This window comes from Balaenoptera ricei, chromosome 1 (genome assembly GCF_028023285.1).
Source record: "Balaenoptera ricei isolate mBalRic1 chromosome 1, mBalRic1.hap2, whole genome shotgun sequence".
NCBI lineage: Eukaryota > Metazoa > Chordata > Mammalia > Artiodactyla > Balaenopteridae > Balaenoptera > Balaenoptera ricei.
The window spans coordinates 37,608,515-37,621,723 of record NC_082639.1 but is presented as its reverse complement, the minus strand read 5'-3'; the positions used below and the strand labels follow the sequence as shown (position 1 = coordinate 37,621,723).

The following is a 13,209-nucleotide window of genomic DNA, read 5'->3' as shown; positions in this document are numbered from 1 at the left end:
TAAAGAAGATGTGATATATATACACAATGGAATATTACTCAGCCGTAAAAAAGAATGAAATAATGCCATTTGCAGCAACATGGATGGACCTAGAGATTATCATACTAAATGAAGACAGAGAAAGACAAATGTCATATGATATCGCTTATATGTGGAATGTGAAAAAAAATGATACAAATGAACTTATATACAAAAATAGAAATAGACCCACAGACGTAGAAAATAATCTTATGATACCAAAAGAGAAGGGTGTGGGGGAAGGATAAATTAGGAGTTTGGGATTAATATATACACACTACTAAAGAAGGACCTACTATGTGGCGCAGGGAACTATACTTAGTATTTTGTAATAAACTATAAGGGAAACAAAACTGAAAAAGTATATATATATATGAATCACTTTACTGTACACCTGAAAGTAATACAACATTGTAAATCAACTGTACTTCAATAAAAATGTTATTACCAAAAAAATAAAATAAAATAAAATGTCTTTAATAAGAAAAAAGAAGATACCTCTACAACTGCATCTCCCCTAGATTGATTGTTTTCTCATGTATCTTGCCTGGATTTCCTTTGCTCTAGTACAGCTTCCTATCTTTTACCCAACTAGTTTCTGATGTTAACCGAAACTCTCAGATGCTCTATCTGCATAGCTTATAGACGCTATACTGTGCTGGCCAGAAACATTCAGGAGTCCAGATTCAGTCTTCCAGCACTCTGTGTTACTTACGTTCATTATTCTTTAGACTTTTACCTGTCCCACATTCCTCCCCTCATTCTCTTCTGTATTAGGTAGTGAGTTTCATAGTAAAGAAACTGACAGATGAATAAAGTTAAATGTCCCACTTTTACAAAGCAGGGGATGGAGGTAGGGACAAAGGATGGGGAATGGAGGGGAGAGTAGGCATACGTATAAACCAGCTTCTGCCCAGCCACCTGTGACCAAATTGGATTCTTACCTGGTCCACTTCTAAGTTATAATTATGGAAATGGCTTACATTTTTTGAACTCTTACTATGTACCAGTCACTGTGCTATGAACTTTACATTCATTATTTCATTCAGTCTTTCCAACAACCTTACGTTGTGGACACTATTATCCTATTTTACAGAGAGGGAAACTAATGCTTGCCTAGTAAAGAGTGGAGGTGGGATTTGAACCCACACCATCTAACTTTAAAGCTCTTTTAACTACTCTGTTATTTCGCTTCCTATTTATTCCCAAGCCAGAGGTAAGTTTCAGCTAGTCATTGGAACCTGCATCCTATTTTCCGTACTACCTAGATATTTCCTTGGGTTCTTTCCTTTCTCAAGTCCCCACCGTGTCTCTGGATACATTTAGAGAAAACCAGTGGTCCAGAAACCACCTCTTGGAGAAACTCTGAAATTTCCATGTTAGTAATTTTGGTTGAAGCAGCACGTCTTTAAAACTCTGCTGTGATGTTACAGCGACCAGGCATTCTGCCTCACTTTCTTTTCACTCAACAATTATTTACTGAGTGAGCAAACTATTTGCTAGGCACTGTTAGGTCCTTGAGCACAGGGAAGAATATGACCTGGACTCTGCCTTCCTGGAACTTTATGGTCCTTTCCAGCACAGTTACTGCTGTGCCTTCACTCTTACTTTAGTCAGTCTCTTCCCTTTCCTTTGCCCTTCTAAACTAGAGCTTACTTGGGACCTGTGGGTATTGTTAATGAGACTTCCTTCTTGACAGCCCAAGCCCCAAGTGTCACTGACTTTATGTCATTTATTTTCTCCTACTTTATAATCATCATCAGTCATAATAATTGATTTATGATTTTTATTTAAAAATTATTTTTATATATAAATGTAGCCTGTTGGTTGAAAAAACTTCAAATATGACATAAGTATGTGCACTAAAAAATAAAAATCACCCTTTTCTCCCTCAGTACCATTTTTTATTAATGCTTCTAGACATTTTCTATTAATATACAAAATTTTTTTTGCACAAATGGGATCTTAAAGCTCGATGTTTTCATTTAATGGTATATTTTGGGTATGTTCTCATGTCAGTGCATAAAGTTTACTTCATTCTTTTTAATGCTATATAGTATTCCAATCTATGAATAAAACCATAAATTTTAAAAAATATTTATTTATTTTTGACTGTGTTGGGTCTTCGTTGCTGCGCGTGGGCTTTCTCTAGTTGGGGCGAGCAGGGGCTACTCTTTGTTGCGCTGCACGGGCTTCTCATTGCTGTGGCTTCTCTTGCTGTGGAGCACGGGCTCTAGGCGTGTGGGCTTTAGTAGTTGTGGTGCATGGGCTCAGAAGTTGTGGCCCACGGGCTCTAGAGCACAGTCTCAGTAGTTGTGGCACATGGGCTTAGTTGCTCCGCGGCATGTGGGATCTTCCTGGACCAGGGCTCAAACCCGTGTCCCCTGAATTGGCAGGGGGATTCTTAAACACTGCGCCACCAGAGAAGCCCTATACCATAAATATTTAACAAGTTTTTATTGGTGGGTATTTAGATTCACATACACCGGTGAGGTAGATGTCCTTTTATGTGAATTTTTGCTCATCCAAATTGAGTATACTTGTAAGATAAATTCTAGAGGTGGAATTGTTGGAGCAATTAAAGTTTTTGCTAGATGTGATCAATTAATTACCCTTTGAAAAAGTTGTGCCAAGAGCTCAACAGTGTTTTCTATCCCAGTTTCCTTACCTTCTGGACAACACTGAGCATTAGCATTCTTTTTTTTTTTTTTGGCTGTGCCGCGCGGCTTACGGGGTCCTAGTTCCCTGACCAGGGACTCAACCTAACCACTGGACCACCAGGGAATTCGCCAAGCATTATCATTCTTAACCTTTGTTCATTGATAGATTTAAAAGGTAGTATCTCCTGTTTTAGTGTACATCTCTCTAATTATGAGAGAATTAAAGTACATTTTGATATTATTAGCCCTTTATTATTTTCGTGTGAGTTATACACGTACCTTTTGCTTATTTTTCTACTGGGTTCTTTTTAAAATTACATATTTAGAAGAGTTCTTTTTATGTCAAGGAAGTTCGCCCTTTGTCATCCAGCCAATGCGGGTGCTCCCAACCCCAGTTTGTTGTTTGTAAATTACAGACCATCAGATGGGTAGTTCAACCTACTTACTTTCTAGGTGAGGAAACTGAGCCCCATAGGGTTAGTGACCTTTCTGTGTGTGTGAGCACGTAGTCAGATAATGGCAGAGCTAAACCAGCACCAGGTTTCTTTGCTTCCAGTTTGGTGCTTGTTCCATTATACCATGCTGTTTTTAAAGGCTTGCTCCCCTCCCTCTTCTACCATTGCTTTTTACCACTAGGTCTTGACGCAACCAGATGTTTCATGATAAACTTAGAAAGTTACAGAAGTGCTATCAAGGTTTGTTATACAGCAGGGGTCCCCAACCCATGGGCCGAGGACCAGCACCGGTCTACGGCCTGTTAGGAACTGCACAGCAGGAGGTGAACGGCAGGCGAGCGATCCAAGCTTCATCTGCCTCGGCCCAATACTCCCCATTGCTCACATTAGCACCTGAACCATTCCCCCCCTCCCCACCCCACCCCACCCCCTTCCCGGGAAAATTGTCTTCCACGAAACCCGTTCCTGGTGGCAAAAAGGTTGGGGACCGCTGTTATACAGGAACCCAGTAGACTTCACAGGTATTGGATTGTCTCGCATGTGCAACTACACTAGTTATGTTCATGTCCTTTTCATTTGTTTAAAAAAAAATCTGTTTCGTTTTGTAGGTTCATGGGTGTGTGTGTACATCAAGGACAATTGCATGCACTCACAGAGGTAAGACTTCAATGAGCGTGTTGAAGTGACTTCTTTGCCTTAGTTTCAGCATGTATGGTTCCACTGTAATTGTTACTCGCATATGTATGCAAAATATGTGTGCATTTATGGTTATGCAAAAATGGCATGTTAACAATGTTTTCTTCTGTAGCCTGGGGACAATGGCCATATATCTTAATACTCTTGGATTCCCTAATAACACGTGGTGAGTTCTCGGGAAATGAGTGCTCAAATATTATATTGGTTCTTGCTGCCCAGATGACCCCCTCCTAAACTAAAGGATGGCATCACCTGGCTGCAAACTCTATCATGGCAACAAATTCCCAGGCTACCCAGAAATTTGTGGTGTCCTGATCTAAAATTCCACTGTTGCTGCTCTAGTTTCCTGATTGAAGGAAACTACTCCTTGGAGAATTTACATCTTTATTCTCATTTCATTTTCAGCCTCTTATAGGCAGGTAAATATGTGGTAGTCATTACTCAGCCTCTGAGGACCAGAGAATTCTCTCTGGAACAAAGGCTTCCCAAATTCAGGTACTGGGTTACCAACTTCAGAATTTGCTTGAGTGCTTCTTAGAAACACAGATTCCTGGAATACTCTAAGTTTAGTAGGTCTTCAGAGGGCCCATATGTATTCTTGAAAGCTCTTCAGATTATTCTAATGAGCATCTAGATTTGAGAGTCTAAGTTCTAGAATGTTTTCACATTTCTCCTTGAGAAGTACCAAAATACAAAGTGAAGAAATTTAGGAAGGAAAATTGTTTAACAGAATTTGCAAGAGCATTGGTTTCCTGCTGGCTTGGTACCTGGTATTAATCATTAATATCTTATCAAGGAGGGTGCCGTGTGCCTTACCCTATGTCTTTTTTCTCAATTACTGAGGATACTGGAATGTGAAATGTGTGTAGCTATGTCCTGCCTCTTGTATGGAAGACCAAAGAAAGTGGGTTAGTGAGGTAGTGAAGAGCATGGGCTCTGTAGTATTGATTGCCTAGGTTTGAATCTCCCTGTGCTGCAATGTTTTCACTTGTAAAACAGGAATAATGATAGTAGTACCTATCCCAGGGAATCTAGATAGGGAAGAGGACTATAGCTGGGCCCTAAAGTATTTGAATTTTAAAAGTCTGGGGTAAAAGGCAGGTCGAAGAGTAGCTAGGGAGATAGGAAGAAAACCCAGGAGTGTGTTGGCCTGGAATGGAAAGGAAGGGGTTTCAAGGAGGAAGGAGTAATTATGTAACTGTGGCAAATAACTGTTGGTTAGATCATGACCTCACAGTGATATTGTGAGGATGAAATGTAAAACGCTTATTTAACACAGTACCTGGCATGTAGTGATTGCTTAATACATTTTAACTATTACAGCTTTTATTAACGATGACTAGTCCCTCCTGAGCTCCTTGAATTGTATTTTTCATTTGGTACTTAGTTCTGTACTGCTGTTAATGTCATTAAATTTTAAAAAAATTTTACAAAGTATAACATAACAGAAAAGCACACATGAAAAGTGTGCATCTCACTAGGTTTTCACAAATGAACACACCCATAACCAGCATCCTGGATCAAGAAACATTTTCTGTGTATTTCTTTTCTCAGAAGTAAGTCTATAAATTCCTCAAAGACAAAACTCTCTCCTCTCAAGCCTTCTATCCACCAAAGCTCTGGCACTAATAAACTAATAAACACTTGTAAAAGTATTTGTTGCACTCTCTGTTTATATCACTGTTTTCTGAAATGTGAGTTCATTGGAAGGGCTTGTGCGTCGGTTTTACTAACAAAGAAGAACATGCTTTGAAATCTTTGATCATGTCTCAAGTTTAAAAGTGGGTGTAGTAGAAATGGCAGAAATGTATGATCATAATGCAACATTCTTTTGGCCATGTTGCACTTAAATAATATTTTCTGTTGCTTATTAGCTTGTTTATAGCCATATACAACATATAGTAAGTGCTTTGTGAGTATATTTCCAGTATCATTAATGAGATATTGATATAGTTTATGATATTAATAATCTTTATTATGATGTTAATAGGCTGAAGGCCGTGAAGCCCAAATATCCAAATGTTCTTGCTTGTTTTCAGAAGGGGATCAGCAAAGACCATCATGCAATAGATTTCTGGAGACTCCTAGGTTTAATTGCCTTATAATTTGACTTGACAGCACAGCTATTGGTTTCACTAAGTATCATAAAAATAAATTATTATTAACATCAAGCATACTGCTTGGAACTTGGATGATATTTAGTAAATATTTCTTGGTTGGCAGAATGCCTGCCCTCCAGAGTAATGTGAGCACCATTCCTTATTTCTCTTAAAATAGTTTGCCAATAATTACAGTAGACAAGCATAGGTCTTATTAATGCCTATAAAGTATTGATATTATTAAGAAGAATATTTCTCATATACAATGGTGATATAGACTTTTCTGGGCTTCAACCATTTCCACAAGTCTTCATTGTAATTGTAGACATTAATTGAACTTGGAACAGTAAGACATTTAGGTGTGTTTTTTTAAACTACCTTTAGTAAGGATAGACTTCTAAGTTTTTAAGCAAATGAGTATTTGTTAAAGAGAAAGAAGTTGATATCAGGTAGAGGGACTTCCCTGGTGCCGCAGTGGTTAAGAATCCACCTGCCAATGCAGGGGACACGGGTTTGATCCCTGGTCTGGGGAGATACCACATGCCGCGGAGCAGCTAAGCCCGCGTGCCACAACTACTGAACCCCGCACGCCTAGAGCCCATGCTTCGCAACGAGAAGCCACCACAATGAGAAGCCCGCGCGCTGCAACAAAGAGTAGTCCCCGCTCACCACAACTGGAGAAAGCCTGCGCAGCCACAAGGACCCAACGCAGTCAAAAAAAAATAATAAAATAAATAAATGTTCCTTTAAAAAAAAAAAAAAGGTTAGGTGTAGAACCTTTTGAGTTTAATAAGTTGAATTAAGAATCTAGCTCTGTGAGCCCTGGCCTTTCAGAGGGAGCGGTGGTGTGTTCGCCATCTTAGGGAGAAGATGTTCTTGTCCGTGGCGCACTTGGCGCGGGCGAACCCCTTCAACGCACCCCACCTGCAGCTGGTGCAAGATGGTCTTGCGGGCCCCCGCAGCAACCCCGCCGGGCCCCCGGGCCCACCCCGCTGCTCCCGCAAGCTGGCAGCCGCCGCTGTGGAAGAGTACGGTTGTGAATATGGCTCTGCGAAGCTTTATGCACTGTGTGGCTTTGGTGGGGTCTTAAGTTGTGGTCTGACACACACTGCTGTTGTTCCTCTGGATTTAGTGAAATGCCGTATGCAGGTGGACCCACAAAAGTACAAGGGCATATTTAATGGATTCTCAATTACACTCAAAGAAGATGGTGTTCGTGGTTTGGCCAAAGGATGGGCTCCGACTTTCATTGGCTACTCTATGCAAGGGCTCTGCAAATTTGGCTTTTATGAAGTCTTCAAAGTTTTGTATAGCAATGTGCTTGGAGAGGAGAATGCCTATCTCTGGCGCACATCACTATATTTGGCTGCCTCTGCCAGTGCTGAATTCTTTGCTGACATTGCTCTGGCTCCTATGGAAGCTGCTAAGTTTCGAATTCAAACCCAACCAGGCTATGCTAACACTTTGAGGGATGCAGCTCCCAAAATGTGTAAGGAAGAAGGCTTAAAGGCATTCTACAAGGGGGTTGCCCTTCTCTGGATGAGACAGATACCATACACCATGATGAAGTTCGCCTGCTTTGAACGTACTGTTGAAGCATTGTCAAGTTTGTGCTTCCCAAACCCCGAAGTGAATGTTCAAAGCCAGAGTAGCTGGTTGTCACATTTGTGGCAGGTTGCATAGCTGGAGTCTTCTGTGCCATTGTTTCTCACCCTGCTGATTCTGTGGTGTCTGTGTTGAATAAAGAGAAGGGTAGCAGTGCGTCTCTGGTCCTCCAGAGACTTGGATTTAGAGGTGTATGGAAGGGACTCTTTGCCCGTATCATCATGATCGGTACTCTGACTGCGCTGCAGTGGTTCATCTATGACTCCGTGAAGGTCTACTTCAGGCTCCCTCGCCCTCCTCCACCTGAGATGCCAGAATCTCTGAAGAAGAAGCTTGGGTACACTCAGTAGATGAAAGCAAATGTGGACTGAATCTGCCTGTTGATCAGTGTTGAGGAAAATGCAGAAGGAACTTTTATATATTTGACAGTGTAGGAAATTGTCTATTCCTAATATAATTACTGTAGTACTCTTGCCAGAAGCAAGAGTTTCAAACTTGCTGTTGAAATAAACCCAACTGTTCATGAAAAAAAAAAAGAATCTAAAAGTGTGTCTTTGACTCAGAAGACCTAACCTTATCTTTCATTTGGTCACAAATATCAAGGAAGTGGAAATCTTTGGTTTTTAAAGACAGAAAATATAACCGTATGGTCAGTTAGCTATTGCTGTATAATATCCAGCCACAAAACCATGCAACAATAAACATTTATTTCTGATACCTCTGCAGGTTCAGCTAAGCTGAGCTGGGCCCAGTTGGGCAGTTCTGCTGCTCTCACTTGTGCTCACTCATGCATCTGCAGGTCAGCTGGTGGTCTGCTCTAGGCTGGGCTTTGTGGGGCACTTCGCTCCAGCTGTTTCTCATTATCTTCTGGGACCAGTGGGCTAACCTGGACATGTCCTTTTTAAGATGAAACCAGAATAGCAAGAGTATGCCAGCCCATTTGCACAAGTGCTTTTCATGATTCTGCTTATGTTCAAGTTTGCTTGGCCAACATCCCATTGGACAAAGCAAGTCACATGCCCGAGTCCACACTGGGAGCATACTGCAAAGTTACATGTCAAAGGACATTGATTCAGTAAGGGGTGAAGAATTGGAACCTTTGTTTGCAATTTCCCATACCCTATAAATATCCCAGTCAGCACATCATAATTATTTGTCTTTTCTACCCTACTTGAGGGTAAAGACTTGCTCTCATTTTAAAAATCATAACTACCAGTTACTAAACACCCACTATGGGCTAAGTGCTATGCTCGGTGTTTTATATATTAGCTATAATTCTTACAATTCTACAGTCCTATTTCCTCTGTTTTATAGATGAAAAAACTAAGGCTTAGAGAAATTAAATGATTTCCCCAAAGTAGGATTTAGATCCAGGTTCATCTGACTTCATAGCCTGTACTGTTTCCATTACAACATGATGTCCTTAATTCACGTATGTATTCCCCATAGTGCTGAGCACAGGTTCTTGTATGTGTAGCATGTGTAGTATTTGTAGAATTCGATTCTGACTAACTTTGTATATTTTGGGTTATTTGGGAAAGCTGGTTACTGGTTATATTAGAATGTATTTGGGTACAAGTAACAGAAAATAGTTAAATGGCCTTAAACAACAAAAGGACATGTATACTGGAATTCCAGCAGTTTATTAGGTTAGGGGTTGGTTTAATTCAACAGCTAAATAGATGTTATCCAGAGGACCCCCCCCCACCTCTTTCCATCTCTTTGTTCTGTGCTTACATTGTCAGCTTCACCCTAAGGTTGGCTGTCATTCATAATCAAAAAGTGGCTGCCACCAACTTACATGCTATATGTTTTCTCTTCTATAGTCAAGATGGGGGGTGGGGGCTGTCAAAGAAAGAGAGGAGAGAGAGATGCCTCCAGACAGATTATACGACATCTCATAATGTTTTTTTGTGCTTTGTTTTTGTTTTTGTTGTTGTTTGGTTTTTATTCTTGTTTTTTAGTTTGTTAAGAAAAGCACAAAGAGGGAAATATCCTCATAATCAAACAGTTTGGGGAACCTTTTTGTGCAGAACCTCTTAGTGCCTAGAAGATTGGGAATTTGGGGGATGAGTAGGGTATAAGGTTATGGGGCAGGGTCCTCAAGTGACAATACTCTGGTCCAGGGAGTCAGCAAAAGAATTGCTTGGCGGGTAGGATGTTTTGGGGTCTTTCTTGCCATTTCTGCCATGGAGGAACTTCTTTTTTCCACTGTGGCAATGAGAACCACTTAGCTATAAACAGAGCAATTGCTTGGCCTCTTTGCAGCAAAGTCACCTCAGCCAGGTAGATACTTGGTACTGAAAGAAATGCTCTTCCCTCATGAGGGAATGGTCAGCCCTGCAGGTGGCTGAAGAGAATTTTTAAATTCACATAGCCCTCATCCTCTTCTCACTCACCATTTCCACCCCAACTCTACACCTTCTTTCTTAAAGAAGAGTTACTTTGGAAACTCCTTGTTTATGTGGGTTGATATGTGTTGTTTCTGAGTCGGTTTCTGTCAGACTTGTAAGAAGCCTTATATAATCAGAGAGCTTACAATGAAAGGAAACTCTGTGGGTTCAGTGACCAAACTCATGCATTATTTATAAAAATGAGCAGCCAGACCCCGATTCCAGTTTCTTGGTGTGCAGTGATATTGCCATTAGTTTTGCCTGCTGCTTTTCTTGCTTTTGTGTGACCCAGTACAGAGTATTCTCCTGGCCTTATTTACCTTGAGCCAAATGCAAAGTTGTCTGGTGCCTGCCTTGGGTTAACTTTGGCAGCATACCCATACCGTATCTTTCAAGCATGTGGCTGCTTTTCCTGTCCCTAATATGTCTTTGCTTCAATTTGATATGCTACTACATGAGTAATCTTCATTAGGCATACTTTGATAATGTGATGCTTCTGTTTAAAAACTTCTGTTTAGCATTCTAGACTCTCTCTAATCGGATTTCAGAATTCAAATCGCTCCCTTTAGTTGGGTGGGTTTTTTTGCTGTCTTCTACACATGCTGGCCTTAGATATGCCTTCCAGGACCTGGGATGCCCTTGTCTCTCTTCTCCCTTCCACTTTCCAAGTTATGTCAAATCCCTCTAGTGGAACTCAGTCTCTTAAATAGGGTCTGTATAATGCCCTGTGTGGCTGGGCCCATAGTGTATATAAGAAAGCTGAATTAACTCCAGTGGAAAGAGCCAGAAGTCAAAAATAGTGTGAAATGTTACATCTCAAGTCCTTTCACGATTAGAAGTTTATTTCATTTATACTTGTAAAAATAGCTAAAGCATTCCTATTAATGCATGTTGGCATCTTCTTTACTTTTGAAAAAAGTAGCTTTTGTTTAACTTTTTGGTTTGGTCATTTAGTGATAAAAAAATCTCTAAATAAATTGTGGTACATGTTTCCTGCCCGTAATTTTAGTAACTCCCTAAGACATTTGAGAAATAAGAATTTGCGGTTGGCAGTTTAACCCACAAATAATAGAAGAGTTCATTTAGTTTACTTTATTGTTAAAGAAGTTTTCTCCTGACTTGCTAGCTTGCCTCTAGCTCATTTAGTCATTCAAAAAAAAAAAAAAATTTACTGGCTCTCACTATGTGTCCAGCACTATTCCAGGTACTGGGAATATAATAATGAACAAATAATGATCTCTACCCTCATGGAAATTACATTGTAATGAGCAGGGGGTGGGCAGAGGAGTTAGATTAAACAGGAAAACAAATTGTAATATATATGGTGTTATGTGCTGTGGGGTTTGCAATTTTGAATATGTGGATAGGGGAAGTATCACAGAAGAGATAAAAATTAAGGAGGTAATGGAGCTAGCTATGTGAATATCTGGGGAAAGAGTGTTCTAGGCAGTGGGAACAGTAAGTGTGAAGACATAGAGGCAGAAATGCATGGTGCTGAATGTGGTCGCAGAACTCCAAAGCCGGTGATGTGGCCGCAGCAGAGGGAGTAAAAAAGAATAGTAGTAGATGAAGGTCAGAGAGGAAATATAGGCCAGAGCACATAATGTCTTACAGACCATTGTAAGAGTTTCAGCTTTTACTCAGGATGAATTGAGAAGTCTTTGGAGGTTTATGAGTAGAGTTGTGACATGTTTTGACTTACCTCTTAACAGAATCACCCTGGCTACTGTGTGGTGAATAGACTGAAAAGGAGGCAAGGTTGAAAGCAGGAAGACTAGTTAAGAGAGACTATTGCAACAGAGTCCATGCAATAAATAGAGACTATGCCAAAAAAAGTGAGAGGTGATGGTAACTTGGACCAGAGTGGTAGCAGTGGACCTTGTGATTCTGGATCTATTTTGAAAGTAGAGAAAACAGGCTTTCCTGATGCATTCGGTGAGAGGTTTGAGAAGAGGAAATAACTCAAGGATAACCAAAGTTTTTGGCCTGAGCATCTGAAGGATAGAGTTGCTGTTAATGGAGATGGGGAAGACTACAGGAGGTACAAGATGGGAAATGATCAAGAGGTCAGTTTTGAACAGGTTGAGTTTGAACCTGTTCAAGTTCAAGTTATCTCCAAGTGGAGATAACTTCATAGAGCATTGGGATTCCAGGGAGTACTCTGAATGATACCCTCCTTCTGCACATTCCTGTTTCTGTTTATCAGCTTTTTCACTAGAAAATATTTTATTGATTTAGAAGGAGGCGTTTTTCAACTGCTGTATTACTTCCCGAGTAATAATAATGAAAATCATTAAGTCGTTTTTCTTATTTCAGTGTGCCAGGTCCTGCTAAGCCTCTCCCTTGGCGGTGGGGGTGGGGATAAATTAGCGTACAATCCCATGGAATATGTGCTATTTTCCCCATTTTACAGGTGAGAAATCTGAGGCTCAGAGAGAAATTAATTTATCTGAGGTCTCTTAGCTAAGTAGTGGAGCTGGGATTGAGTCAAGTTCCACCTGACTGTAATCCAGTTTACTCGACTTTAAGCTCCTTGATCCTGGCTATTTTGTTCACTGCTGAATCTTCAGTAACTGGCACATAAAGGCATGCAATTAATGTTAGTTGGGTGAATGGACAAATGGATGAATGAATGAAAACTGCTTCCCAACACTTGAGCTTCCAGCAGTTAAACTGTTAGCCACAAAGACATCTGCCTCTTTCAAGGTCGTTTAGGCCAACCATTTGATGAATCTTTTCACAGTGTTGATAGTGATAGGACAGAGAAGGATTTAGAAAATGGTTTACGAGATTTCTAGCTAATATTTCTCTTAATCCTCCCCATGATTGTGAAACTAGTGTGGCATTTGAATTCATAGATCTCTTTGTGAGTTTCGGCTAAACCTGTTTCTAACAGAAGTTTTGACAAGTATGTTTTTCTTAACTTGGTAAGTGGTATCATTCATAGGAATTGGGTCTGTGGTGGCTCTTGACAGCTTTTCCTGCTTTGGATTCTGTAGCAAGTAGGACAATGGAGGGAGGGTGGTCTCCCAATATACCTCTCACACATTCCTACTATTCTAGGGCATTTCAGCATTCCTACACCTGATACCTAATTACTGTCTGTACCTTCTGTGTTTACTTGCTCTTTATGTTGGTCTTTTCTTGTTATCATGGTCACCATTGCTTGCTTATATAGTAAATTCTTAGATCAGTGATTTCCAAAGTGAATCATAAGCTTTTCTTTCCTCAACATGCTCATTTTAGCTCATTTCACCGTCTCATAGTAATTGCTTGTGTCTAC

The 13,209-nt window shown here is 40.3% G+C and overlaps 2 protein-coding genes across 3 annotated transcripts in view; both read left to right on the top strand.

Annotated features, from left to right (window-relative positions):
• Nucleotides 1-13,209, top strand: part of TESK2 (testis associated actin remodelling kinase 2) — a 130,804-nt gene that overhangs the window by 87,291 nt on the left and 30,304 nt on the right. For both annotated transcript variants that reach the window (XM_059921495.1, XM_059921487.1), the window contains exon 4: nucleotides 3,742-3,790. In XM_059921495.1, coding sequence (XP_059777478.1) covers nucleotides 3,742-3,790 — 49 coding nt within the window. The remainder of the gene's footprint in view (nucleotides 1-3,741; nucleotides 3,791-13,209) is intronic.
• LOC132349557 (solute carrier family 25 member 3-like) lies at nucleotides 6,760-7,998 on the top strand. Its single transcript, XM_059898050.1, is given in 2 exon segments — nucleotides 6,760-7,528; nucleotides 7,531-7,998. Coding segments are annotated over 2 exon segments (1,083 nt in total). The 5' UTR covers nucleotides 6,760-6,798; the 3' UTR covers nucleotides 7,884-7,998.